The following is a 14,591-nucleotide window of genomic DNA, read 5'->3' as shown; positions in this document are numbered from 1 at the left end:
ACGCAGGGAGACATGCCTGTAACTGATGGTAAAATTGGAAAAGGAGGTGGGGCTGAGCCTATGGAGGGTTTTGGATGCAGGCTTGCAGATTTATTCAAAGGGGAACAAGTTTTGAAGCAAAGGATATTTAAATTAGCAAAATTGTGTTTTGGCAGAACAAAAAAGAATGCAAGAGGACGTTAGTCAGGCAGATGAGTTAGGAAGCTACTAACAGCATCCAGGTGAGTCAGAGGATCAGGGGCTGAAAGGAAGTATGTTGAAGGATGGAGGGGGAAAGAAATGATACAAGCAGTGATAACTGAGGGATGAGGGATTCTGAGTTGAAAATGATGCTTTTAAGGAAGAAACAATAAATGGTAGGTACAGACATAAGAGTTTCATTTTTAAGTGCATTGATTTTGAGGCACCAGAAACATATTCTGGGGATAGAGACTGAGCAGAAGACATGGATTTGAGGAAGAATCTTTTTGAGTGGTGGAGGAATAACAGACAGAATTGGGCAGGTACAGACCAGAACTTTACAATTATAGTAGTATCCATCCAACTGAAAAAGGGACAGTAGCAGATGAACCAAGTTCAGGGTGCTGCCAAGGTTACTGGAGTTCTCACTGGCAAGTAGGAGGCTATGAGTATCTTTCAGGAGAGCATTTTTAGTGGTACAGCAATAGTTTAGCAGCATTTCTCACAGGGACACATCTGCACCAAAATCTTCCTACAGTGGTTAACAAAAGTCAACTACTGGATTTGAATAGGGGAAAAGAAAAAGTCTTGAGACTCTGCACTAGTAACACTCTCTAGCCTCCCCAGGAAATTATACACTAACACTGTAGTAAAAGACAACGAGAGAGAGCCAGAGGAAGCTGTGCTTTGAATTCTCTGGCAGCTCAGGGAAGGGGTAGGGAGGGTAAAGATGGTCCTTAGAAGCCAGTGGAAGGTCAAAAAAGAAATTTAAGGTAAACAGGTAAGGGGAGCATGACTACAGAGAGCAGCCTTGGGAAGACATTCCTTCCAATGACAGTTTGAATGAAATTCTTGAGAAAACCCCTTAAAGGGGCCTGAAATCCCAGCACAGTCATGGTATTATGGGAACAGGGAGTCATGTTGCCAGGTTACAATCATGTCTTTTCTAGTAAGATGGACCTGTGCCAATTGGGAAATGAATACCATCAGCAAGTGCTGTTTGAAGCCTCATTTCGTGTATCTCCCTGCTTAGGTATGTATCCCAAAATAAAGCTAGGGAAGTTGTCATTGGATTTTATCACACAACTAAGCACAGCCCAGGAAAGTATATAGGGGAGGAAATCCAACTCAATTTGCTGAAGCGGCCAGGCTCCAGAAAAGTTTGGCTACAGGCCGTGTTTTTTTTTTAATCACACAACTAAGCACAGCCCAGGAAAGTATATAGGGGAGGAAATCCAACTCAATTTGCTGAAGCAGCCAGGCTCCAGAAAAGTTTGGCTACAGGCCGCGTTTTTTTTCATCACACAACTAAGCACAGTCCAGGAAAGTATATAGGGGAGGAAATCCAACTCAATTTGCTGAAGCTGCCAGGCTCCAGAGAAGTTTGGCTACAGGCCGTGTTTTTACTGTATGTTTGAAATACTCAGTAACAATGATATATAAGAGAAAGTTTGTATTTTATTTGGAAAACCAATTACTTTAGTTTATGGTTCTTTATTTCCTCCAGAGCTTCCTGCTGATCCAGGCAAAAGAGTACTTTATAACATGACATCTGGGGTAGATATCTACTACAGTCAAAATTTCTATTTTTTTTCCTCTTCCTAAAGATATTGTTCCGTGACAGTTTTGTAAACAGTAGTGAAAAGGAGGCAATGATAAAAAGAAGTGGTAACATGCCCAGGATAATTAGTTACTAAGCAAGTGAGAGCAATTAGTCTAGACAACCAATGAATTTTTCTCTTAAAATATTTTCAAGAGTAGGTTTATTTTCAACTGTTTGTTAAAAGTCTATTTGATGTGAATTCTATGTCTGATAACCTATACTCAATTACTATTCAAAAACTTCACACAGATATTATTACAACTGTAGAACTTCAATACGGTAGTGATAATAAAACTTGAGAACCAAAGAACACAAATTTCTTCATGAATTTATTATACAAAACGCCCCCAGAGTATTTGATTTCTCTTATTCTCACTTTCATTATACACAAGAAGCACAGGAATGAGAGGCCTTTTAAGATGACTGTAGTAGCATGAGGGTCCCTTGCATCAAGGTAGTGTACATACCTTAACAGTGTTCTAAAGGCTGGCCCAGAAAAACCCCATGTTACTTTATCACAATATGGAAAGCAATGTCTTCTTTTTCCACTAAATTATGGTGAAAAATGTCACTTTTATTTAGCATTATGGTACATAACAGTTAAGTCTCAATTACTAAAAGAATTAAAATAATTCTTAAAGACATCCTCTTTCCCCCTCCAATGATTTGAAAGCTGTATTTTTCCTGCCAATTTCAAACAAATCATCAAATTGATCTGTCATAGTCAGTTAAAACAATCATCGAGGCACAAGCTCAGCACATTAGCTGTAACTTGTAGTAAAAGGATATATCAATATGTCTCTTCTCAGTTAAAAATACATAATCCTTTTATTTTATATTGCAATAAAAGAAATTAACAACACAGACACAGAAGACTAGAAAGGGGAAGAAACTACTTACTTCTGAATGTCCAGTAATTTAAACCAACCTGTACTTTTCCATAGTACATGAAAGTATTATTTAACACTTACTTTTTGAAATAAACTTTAATCTTTGGGGATAGACAATGTAAATAGGACTAAAGAGTAATAGTTCCATTCACTTCCAGGTCTCTGCTTACTGTATGATTAGGTAAAACAAGGCACAGTAGCCATCCTTTCCATTATGTTCCAACACTGATCATGTGCCTTGATAAAATGGCTGATTAGATATGATGGCAACATGAAGGGAAGACTTTGGATTGTCTATTTAAAATGCGGGTAATAAGCAATTAATAAAAAATTTATTTTAAGTGCACTTTCACATGCTTTATGTTTATAATAAACAACAAACTTCCTACCTTTCTTGCAAAGGGTTTGACTACCATTTCTTTTGGCCAAATGCACTTTTCCCCAGTAAACTTAAAACAACAACAACAACAACAACAGTGACGACAACAACAAATCCCTGTCCTTCCATATACTAAGAAAGAGGATTGGCTACTGAAACAGTTCATTGCAAGACACATGAAGACAACATACTGTGGCATGAGTTGTTTTTAATTCGTTGTGCTGTTACTAAAGTAAAGTTCTGAGGGCTGCAGTTAAACATTTCAAGTTCTCCCTTCCATCTTTATTGATTTTAAGATTTTGCACAGAAAACTCTTTGGGGACTAGAACAGCAGCAACTGCATCACACTGTTTTCAAGACTTCAAGTTTCAAAAGCAAATTGTTTAAAAAAAAAAATACAGCTCCTGATTTGAGTTAGATACAGGGACAAAAAAAGTAGCACATACTTGAAGGTTACATGGTCTACAAATGGTGGCAATATTTTCCTTGGGAGAGTAGTTTGTTGGTATATATTTTTTAAATATGCAAAAAGGCTCAACCTCAAGCAGTAATAAACACAAGCAAAAGTGATTTAACCCTTAAAATAAATATTCAGAAAAACCTCTCTGTACATACAAGTGAAAGAAAAAGTAACACTTTCACGCAAAAAAATAAAATAAAATAATAATAATAATAAAGGATTTGTTCATATAAGTAGCTGAAATCTGCTGTTCCAGCCCACATATCCCCAATAAAGAAGGGAGGCACAGACATAGGTGACTACTGTGGTTCACTATTTTACAGCCTTTTTGTACTGGGTCACTATCACCACCAATTTTATCCCTCTTGTTATATTTATTAAAATTTTAAATTTATTTCTCCCCCCCCTTTTTTTGTTTTTTTACAGCATGCCAAATCCTTTGGCATAAGTGATGGCCTTCAACAATCTCTCTTTAAGTTTTTCTTTGCTTGAATATTCCGGAAGTAAAAGGACATTAAAGCAAGTATGAGATGTAGGTAACCTATATAGAGAGAAAGGGGAAAAATAGGAAAATAAGTCATGGGAAATATGCTCAGTATTAAATGATCCTACTTTAGATGGTATATATGTTGAGATGGTTTGCAATGCAGACTATACATTAATACAAGTCATGGATAATCTTTCTGCTCTTGCCATACAACTACCAAACTGCAGTTTGTCTCTATCTCATAAATTACTCAGTGCTAATAATGATGATGGTTGATGATAACATATTGCATCCCCAAAATTATTACTACATACCAGATACTGTTTTAGGTACTTAACCCTGAGAGCTCATTTAACTAAATTTTCTCACAATAAACCTACAGACTGGGTGTCAGTTTCCCCACTGTAGAATTGAAGTCACTGAGAAATTAAGTAACTTACTCAAAGGTGGAGGTAATATATTCAAACCTCGTTTCCAAAATTTCAAAGTCTGGGCTCTTTAATGCTTATTAGAAATATTCTTGTATGACTATGTAATTGATTTGATAACCAATAAACTTACATTAATACCAAATAATACAGACAATACCAAATAATATCAAATAATGTAGAAAACTAATAGAAATGTTTCTATACATTCAAGCTATTAAATATACTACTGCTCACATACGGTCACTATGCACCAAATGTTAACTTACACGACGGAGAGGAAACACAATGTAAGGACTATGAAATTCGTCATTCTAGCATAATATAGGGCTGAATAGACAATCTCCTGAGCCTCAACTTTACTATTCTAAATAGATGACATAATATGGCTTTCAATTAAAAAATTCTCAACCAAAAACTAATCACACCAATTTTTAAAATTTCAAATCAAGTGAACTCCATAATAATTTTTAACCTGGCCAGTGTTTAAAAATTTTCTCAAACATTAACAGCAAAATATTCTCTGAACTAATGTTTCATGTGATTTGGAGATTTCTATATAAAATTGCAAAAGTGCTCAGAAGCTTCTGGATACGTTACACATGTGTAATGTGGAATGCAAGGTTTTCAGTATACAGTCACAATTTAATAATTACCTTTCTGTGTCTGGGCCATTTTTGGCTATAATCATCTTTAATTTTCCTAGTCCGCCCACAGGTGCCCTGTCTGTGCCCGTTGTAAACTGCAAGAAGAGTCTTTTCTGCTCATCTGTAAATGAATGAACGATTTCCCAGAACTCCCTAATAAGAAAAGATAAAATACTGATTTTAGTTTGGCATTCATTATAACGAGCACTAATGTAAGTTTATGATTTGCATTAAAACCATAATAGGAGATAACCTGGAAGTTAATATCAAGTACCCTGAAGATTCTTTTCTGGTCATCTAGGACCTAGGAATTCCACTACGCAAATTTATCTTAAGGAAACAGTTTTTAAAAATATAAAAGCTTTTGTTCATCACTACATTATCTACAACAGCAATAACTGGTAAACCTAAGTGTCCAACAAAAGGAAATAATTATGTAAACTGTAAATATATAATCAGTAACAAACAAAAGACAAAATGTGTGTACTGTGAAAACTTAACTCCTGATGTCTTCGGGTGTGTGTGTGTGTGTATTTTATTTACCCCTCCTTTATTTTCTTTGTCTACGTGTGTGCATGTGTGTATACATTGTATTTACCCGTCCTTTATTTTCTTTGTCTGCTCATACCTTACACAACATTGGGGAGAAGGTGATACAGATAAGAGACAAAAGAAAAGGAAAAGAAAAAAATAAAAACAACCCACACACCTAAAAGTACTAATAAAAAAGTATACAATTATTATATAATCAATATCAATAGTGTGTGCTGGGGAAGGGGAGATGGGGTATTATTCTGATATTATCTGTCATCTGCAGTTATTTTAAGAGAATAATTTAATCCCTGGCATTCCTAAAACCTATGTGATAAAAGTCATGTTATAATGATGCTTGTTAAACTTACTCTAAAAACAAAATGCAAGCACATTAAGAGCAATCCTGGCATGCTTGTTTGAATAATAATCCATAAATTTAACATACACACTACTTCTCAGATAAAAATTTTTAAGATTTTGGAAAACAATTAAAAACATTTTTAATTGGTGAAAGAATGCATTTTTTAAATTTAATTTTTATTTTATATTGGAGTATAGTTGATTTACAATGTTGTGTTAGTTTCAGGTGTACAGCAAAGTGATTCAGTTATACATATATCCATTCTTTTTCAGCTTCTTTTCCCATATAGGTTATTACAAAATACTGAGTTCCCTGTGCTACAGAATAGGTCCTTGTTGATTATCTATTTTATATACAGTAGTGTATATATGTTAATCCCAAACTCCTAATTTATCCCTCCTCCCACCTGTCCCCTTTGGTAACCATTAAGTTGGTTTTAGAAGTCTGAGTCTGTTTCTGTTTTGTAAATAAGTGCACTTGTATCATTTTTTTTTAGATTCCACATATAAGTGATATCATATGGTATTTGTCTTTCTCTATTTGATTTACCTCACTTAGTATGATCATCTACAGGTCCATCCATGTTGCTGCAAATGGCATTATTTCATTCTTTTTTATGGCTAAGTAATATCCATTGTACATATGTACCACATCTTCTTTATCCATTCCTTTGCTGATGAACATTTAGGTTGCTTCCACATCTTGGCTATTGTAAATAGTGCTGCAATGAACACTGGGATGCATGTATCCTTTTGAATTATCCTTTTCTCCAGATATATGCCCAGGAGTGGGATTGCTGGATCATATGGTACCTCTATTTTTAATTTTTAAGGAACTTCCATACTGTTCTCCATAGTGGCTATATCAATTTACATTCCTACCAACAGTGTGGGAGGATTCCCTTTTCTCCACACCCTCTCCAGCACTTATTTTTTGTAGATTTTTTGATGATGGCCATTCTGACCGGTGTGAGGTGATACCTCATTGCAGTTTCTATTTGCATTTCTCTAATAATTAGCGATGTTGAGCATTTTTTCATGTGCTTTTTGGTCATCTGTATGTCATCTTCAAAGGAATGTCTATTTAGATTTTCTGCCCATTTTCTGATTAGCTTGTTTTTTGATATTCAGCTGCATGAGCTGTTTGCATATTTTGGAGATTAATCCCTTGTTGGTCACTTCGTTTGCAAATATATTCTCCCATTCTGTGGGTTGTCTTTTTGTTTTGTTTATGGTTTCATTTGCTGTGCAAAAAGCTTTTAAGTTTCATTAGGTCCCATTTGTTTATTTTTGTTTTTATTTTCATTATTTCAGAAAGATATTGCTGCAATTTATGTCACAGAGTTTTCTGCCTATGTTTTCCTCTAGAGTTTTATAGTATAGTCTTACATTTAGGTCTTTAATCCATTTTGAATTTATTTTTGTGTATAGTGTTAGAGAATGTTCTAATTTCATTCTTTTCCATATAGCTGTCCAGTTTTCCCAGCACCACTTACTAAAGAGACTGTCTTTTCTCCACTGTATATTCTTGCCTCCTCTGTCATAGATTAATTGACCATAGGTGTATGGGTTTGTATTTGAGCTTTCTATCCTGTTCCATTGATCTATATTTCTATTTTTGTGCTAATACCAAACTGTTTTGATTACTGTAGCTTTGTAGTATAGTCTGAAGTCAGGGAACCTGATTCCTCCAGCTCCATTTTTCTTTCTCAGGATTGCTGTGGCTATTTGGGGTCTTTTCTGTTTCTGTACAAATTTTTAAAATTTTGTTCTAGAAAATGCCATTGATAATTTGATAGGAATTGGATTATCTGTAGGTTACCTTGGGTAGTATAGTCATTTTGACAATACTGAATCTTTCAATCCAAGAACATGGTATATCTTTCCATCTGTTTGTGTTGTCTTCGATTTCTTTCATCAGCATCCTATAGTTTTCGGAGCACAGGTCTTTTTTCTCCTTAGGTAGGTTTATTCCTAGGTATTTTATTCTTTTTGATGCGATGGTAAATGGGATTGTTTCCTTAATTTCCCTTTCTGATCTTTCATTGTTAGTGTATAGAAATGCAAGAGATTTCTGTATATTAATTTTGTATTCTGCAACTTTACCGAATTCATTGATAAGCTCTAGTTTTCTGAAGAATGCATTTTAATATTTATTTGAAAGTTCTTTCCAGAAACTTGGCAGAGAATGTCATACTTCCTACATCCATAATTACAATTCTAGTTTTTGATATTCTAGTATTCCAGAATACAATTTCTATTACCAAAATGCTAGTATTTTTGTTGGTGCAATGCCATTATTTCTAACATAGCTTAGCAGCTTTATTAGCATTCTTGGCTCTCTCCACTTCCCTTCCCTGACACTCTAATATCCTCCCCACCCTTCAGTTCTTGCAAACCCCCTATTCACCTAGAGAAAAGAATTTTAAAATAACTACACAAGAGGAAATTGGACATGGAATGTATAGGCACATCTCTCAGGAAGGAGAGAAATCATACCACAGTTTAGGTCATTCCTTTTGGGTGGCTGGCAAGAAAAAGCAAGTCTGCTGTAACCCAGAGCCCTTTGTCAGGGCAGAAAAGCTTCCTCACCCTTCAGGAGTGTTCTAAAGCCATACTGAATCAGCCACACCTGAAGAGGCAGACCAACGGGTGCCCTTGAGTAGAGGAGACAAACCCTGAAGGAAAACAGCAGACCAGCAGTGGTCACTGTGACAAGTTTAGCTGTTTTTTTGGTTCTTTCTAAAAAATTAGAACTTAAAATATTAGGGTTACTCCTATCAGTTTATATAATGAAAACACTTACTGAGCAAAATTCTTCTTTTCCTATAAGTGTTACGTTCTACATTAAAACTGTGAACTAAGAATGCAACTATTTAGAAAACTGAAAATGAAAAAAAGAAGCTTCTGTGTTTCTACATTAAAGTGGTAGCTGTATGGATTGCATCCCACTCACATCTTCTAAAACCTATCCAGTACATAAAGGAGACAAATTCCAATAAAAACACCCATAATCTATGCCTAAGTTAACTAGAAAAACAGAGTGGAAAACTCAAACTGACATGTAAACTGGAGTTTATATACACCTGAGTCCACACCAGCAGAGTCCAGCAGCAGCTATGTGGAAGAATGGGGTGTGCAGAATTACATGGGCTAGGGTTCACCCCAAAAGGGCACCCCAAGAGTGAACTACTAAGGGCAGGTAAGAGCACTGGCAAGAGGAAAGTATCTTGGACCAAATATGGCCGTCTTAGGAAGACATCATGCCTGAAAGGGATAGGGGGCACCCTGGAAAGCAAAGGTGTCCCCTAAAAGTAGCTTCTGGTTGTAAAGGGATGAAAGCAGGTGACAAAAATTGGCCCTAGTCAGGTAGAAGGCACTGGGCCACATAAACACACATGGAACTCAGTGAGAGATGGACAAATCTGAAATAGAAATTAGAAGTCTCTAAAATACTCAAGAAATATGCAAAATAAACTTGGAAATAAAGCTAATTTATGTGGTGACTAAAGGAGAAACAGTATGACTAAAATTTCTACTATGGACATAGGAGGTCAGAAACAGAAGAGCAAAAATAAAAAGTATTTTTAAAAAAACTAAAGAAATACAAAGTATTTAACTGCATAAACATAATAGTTTTCATTTGCAAAACACCCCTGTAAGCAAAGTCAAATGACAAACTAGGAAAAAACATCTGCCAATTTATTCAAGTGCTGATGTCCGTAATACAAATATAAAGTTTCTAAAAATCAAAATGACTGAGCAGCAAAATGAGCAGAACTATAAAAATTACTAATAGCTTAAATATAAGAAAAGATGCCTAACCTCCCTCATTCATAATGAGAAAACCACAAATTATAACTACACTGAAATGCCATTTCTCAACTAACAGACAGGTAAACAGCTGAGTTTAACAACACAATGGGTTTGGGAAAATTGTAAGAAATGAGATACTCATATATTACTGGTGGGAGTGCAAAATGTCACAATTTCTGTGAAGGAGAATTTGGCAGTATTTAACAAAATTACATATGTATCTACCATTTGGTTCAACAATCCCACTTTTAGCACCAATTCCCAATTTAATGATGTCTCTACATATGTATGGAATAATCCGTATGTAAGATGATTCACTGTGACTTTCTCCTAACAGGGTTGGAAATAACCAACATGTCTGTCTACACAATACGACAGTATTTAGACACACTTTTTTTTTTAAACTGCTAAAGTAAAAAATGTAATAGGACCCAGGGTCTCCTAACAAAACAGCCATAATGTCCACCATACAATCCAAAATCACCTGTCAAACCAAGAACCAGGAAAATCACAAGGAAGAAAGAGAATCAACCAATGTCAACACTGTGATGAATAAGATACTGGAATTAACTGACAAAGATTTTAATGAGGTCGTCATAAAAATGATTCTACAAGCAATTACAAGTTCTAGTGTTTCAAAACTGAAACATCAGAAACTCTCAGCAAAAATTATAAGTTATAATAAAAAAGAGCCAAATGGAAATTACAGAACTAAAAAACAGAGTAAGAGAAAAATACGAGATGGGCTCAATAGTAGAGTCAAGATGACCAAGGATAAAAATCTGAACAAAAGAGAAAATAGACTGAAAAAAGATAAATAGAGCCTCAGGTACATGTGAACAATGACAAATGACTGAATGTTGGTATCATGAGAGGCATAGAAAGAAAGGAAAAAGAGGGATTTCTCTGGTGGTACAGTGGGTAAGACTCCATACTCTCAATACAGGGGGCCTGGGTTTGATCCCTGGTCAGAGAACTAGATCTCGCACGCATGTCGCAACTAAGAGTTCACAAGCCGCAACTAAAGATCCCACATCCACGATGAAGATCCCGCATGCCACAACTAAGAGTTGGTGCAGCCAAAATAAATAAATAAAGGAATATTTAAAAAAAAAAAAGGAAAAACAGAGTGGTACTGAAAAAGTATTTCAAGAAATCATGCCTGAAAACATCCCATGTTTGGAAAAAGACACAAACCCAGACTTAAGAAGCTAAGAAACCCCAAATAGCACAAACAAAACTGTTCTTCAGAAATAAAGGGGAAGTCACCCTCAGGCAAAGGAAAACTAAAAGAATTTGTCATTAGCAGATCTGCCTTTGAAGACTAACTAAAGGAAGTGATAAAAGATGGACTCTGAGGCAAACAGAAGAAAGAACAGAAATAGAAGAAATACAGGTACATACAACAGACTACCATCCTCCTCATGAATTTTATAAATCATATGTGATGACTGCTACAAAAATTATAACAGCAGTAATATTCAAGACAACGATATTTAAAGGTGGGGTTTCCATACTTCACAGGAAGAGATTTTGATAGCAATATCACATATGTACAATGTAATACCAACAGCAACCATGAAGAACACTATACTAAGCAACATACACAAAAAAAGAACACTAAAATCATGAAATCCTTAAAATGTTCAAATAACTAAGTATCCCACAGAAGGCAAAAAGATATCAACAAGGAACCATAAAGAAGAAAGAAACAGAAAACAAATAAAATGGCAGACTTGAGTCCTAACATATCAATAATTACCTTGAATACAAATGGCCTAAATATACCTAAAGGCAAAGATTGACAGACATGACTCACCTATTTTTAAGAAACTCATTTCAAATTCAGCAACATAGATAGGTTGAAAAGTAAAAAGACATTAAAAGATATATCATGCAAACAAAAAGCAAAGCAATACAAAACCAGGAATGGTTACAGTCATATCAGATTCAGATCAAAGAAAATTACAAGACATAAAGAGAGACCTTACATAATGATGGGGGGTGGGGTGGGGAGTCAAATTAGAAGTATGGGATTAACAGATACAAACTACTATACATAAAATAGATAAGCAACAAGCATTTACTGTACAGCACAGGGAATTATACCCAATCTTATAATAACCTATAATGAAATATAATCTGCAAAAAAAAAATCACTATGTTGTACACCTGAAACTAACACAACATTGCAATACTGCAAATCAACTATACTTCAAAAAAAAATTTTTTTAAGCATTCACATATGATCTTAAGATATGTATCAAGTAGCAATTATGTTATTATAAAAGATAGAAATAAAATTAAGACCTTAACTTAAAAGTAATTTCTCCATAAGGAGGAGCACAAGATATCTTCAACTATTCTAAGGGAAACATTAAGACGCTACACAGTCATAACTATCTGTGATCAATAATATCACTAACAGAGATGCTGCTGTGATAATACTCACAAGTGAGGTTATCCTTTCATCATGTTATCTCAACCCTTTTATGGGTCACCTTTGAACTTCAAGTAAATAGCAGAACCGTGGTTGCTAAAAGTAAAAAAAGCTCACGACTGCTGCTAGAAATGACCAAGGGTGTGCTAAATAGAGGAAATATCAGTAACCTCCCACAAACCAGAATGAAGAATAAAGTAACAGAACAAAAGTAAACAAGAGAACATAAAATAACATATTGTTTATTTCTAGATACAACTGATATTCATTATGGTTTTCACACACTTGAGTCTTAAGAGTAATAACCTTCAGAGACAACCTCCAGGAATGCCTTCCCACCTCACTCCACCAGTGACTACCAGAAGGGCATCTTTGTCCCCTTAAACCCACCTTAGTAGGAGAGGAAGAAGCCTATGTCTTTCAGGACTGGACAGTAGTAAAGAAAAGAAGACAATAGCATTTGCTTGGAAGCAGTTAAGACTGGGAATCTCTGCTTCTTTCTGTGAGAATCTGGAGGCTTCAGATGTACAATAACAATTCTAGTATGTACCTTGCCATGTTGTAAGGATTAAATCAAAGAATGTACCATTTCACACAAAAGATGCTTCATATAGGGTAGGTAAGTAACATTTCACAGAGTTCAAAAGAAAGGAGAAATACTCGGAAGTGATAGTTCTATTTTCCTCATCATGTAACTGGCAGTAAGCACATTCTAACCAGAATTACTAGGAATATTAGATACGTTATACCCCCAATGCAGAAAAAAACATGCCACTTACATAAAACACATTAGTCAGGAAATAAACCACAAGATTAACAATAAGAACTGGTGACTGATTATATTACGAATATACCTCCAATTTTATAGATTGAGAATTTGTGAGTTTGCTTATTTGGGAAGTAAAACCTGGAGACAAAGGTCTAAAGCATAAAGCACACATCCCTTTGGTGAATTAAATCTTCCTTTTAAGAATTAAGCACTTACCTAATCACAACAGAGTCCCTGGTATAGCCACCGTCATATTCTGTAGTTTCTTCTAGTGCTTGGAAATCTAGATTCTGCAAATTCAAGAAAACATGTCTTAACATCTACACCACACCATTACAAACAATTAATCAATAGAAGATATTTTTGCAAACCCTTGCTTTCTTACCCGGCTTCCACATATAAGCAATTCAATTTCCTCTGGTCTGAATAAGTACTTTAAAGGAGATTCATTGGTCACCATATGAAAACCTCTCCGAAAAGCCTTGAACTGTTTTTCTACTGATTTATTGAGAATGTAGTCAGAATAGAGATTGACAAATTCCTGCAGAAAATATTAACCACAAGAGCATCTTATAATATGCAGTACAACAAAACACAACGAGCTACAGGGCTGCATAACTTTTTTGTTTTTATTTTCCCAAAGAAAAAACATTCAAGAATATTTTTTAAAATTCAAACTTTACACACACAAAGGAAAATACCTTTAACAATTTCACAGCTCTCTATTATAGTCAATACTGAACTGTAAAAAGGCCATGCACAAATAAGTTGATACAATTTTAAAGTTCTCTCAATTAGGTATGCAAACAAAGAGACATTTAAACCATTTATACATCAATTTATAAAAATTAACATTTTTAATAAAGTGCAATGTACTGGATATGTATAAGCAAACAAGAAAGTCTCATGTTTTCTATTCTAGAATATTTGGGGAGCTGCCTACTGTATCCAGTTCAACAAAAATATTGGTTTTAATTGATGCACAAGCTACTATACCAAATCATAAATGGAAAATATACTTTTGTATCCTAACTTAGTGAATATAATATTTTATCAAAAATTATATTAACATCACACTTACTAAAGGTTTTATATATATCATAATTTCCCTGTTATGCTCTGGGTTATTCCCCTCTGTTTACAGATGCATACTTTTCTAGTCAACAGAAAACACAAAACTGATTTCTTTAAAGTAGTCTTTAATACTTTTCAGACATATACTTAAGGCACATGTATGTGTGAGTACATTAAATGCAATTATCATCTGTTTGGTTATAAGGACCTTAATTACAAGGTCCCTGTTTCCCTCCCCTCTACAGCTTAATATGAGAAACACCCCACTTCATGCTTTATACCACAGCCACACTGAGCCATTCACTACCTCCTACGCATGCCTTCTTTCTCTAAAAGGGGCTTAATGCCCAACCATGTGCTCTCATACAGCTTACAGCCAAAATTTAGGAAACTGTGGTTATTTCCTTTATAATAACTTGGTTACTTGATTTCTTGGGTCTCTGTACGGATATTAGATACTCCTTTAAAAACTAGAAGCATATATGATTTAAAATTCTGTTAATAAAGAGAAAAGACAAGGATGA

At 34.9% G+C, this 14,591-nt stretch overlaps 1 protein-coding gene across 4 annotated transcripts in view; it reads right to left on the bottom strand.

Annotated features, from left to right (window-relative positions):
• Positions 1 to 3,312: 3,312 nt before the first annotated feature.
• The window catches only part of UBE3A (ubiquitin protein ligase E3A), a 90,485-nt gene continuing 79,206 nt past the window's right edge, over positions 3,313 to 14,591 (bottom strand). For all 4 annotated transcript variants that reach the window (XM_060005525.1, XM_060005524.1, XM_060005523.1 and 1 more), the window contains 4 exons: positions 13,379 to 13,534; positions 13,210 to 13,283; positions 5,084 to 5,227; positions 3,313 to 4,053 (listed from right to left, as the gene is read on the bottom strand). In XM_060005525.1, coding sequence (XP_059861508.1) covers positions 3,933 to 4,053; positions 5,084 to 5,227; positions 13,210 to 13,283; positions 13,379 to 13,534 — 495 coding nt within the window. In that variant the 3' untranslated portion in view covers positions 3,313 to 3,932. The remainder of the gene's footprint in view (positions 4,054 to 5,083; positions 5,228 to 13,209; positions 13,284 to 13,378; positions 13,535 to 14,591) is intronic.

The sequence above is a fragment of the Delphinus delphis genome, chromosome 2 (genome assembly GCF_949987515.2).
Source record: "Delphinus delphis chromosome 2, mDelDel1.2, whole genome shotgun sequence".
Taxonomy (NCBI): Eukaryota; Metazoa; Chordata; class Mammalia; order Artiodactyla; family Delphinidae; genus Delphinus; species Delphinus delphis.
This window is presented reverse-complemented; position numbering and strand designations above follow the sequence as displayed.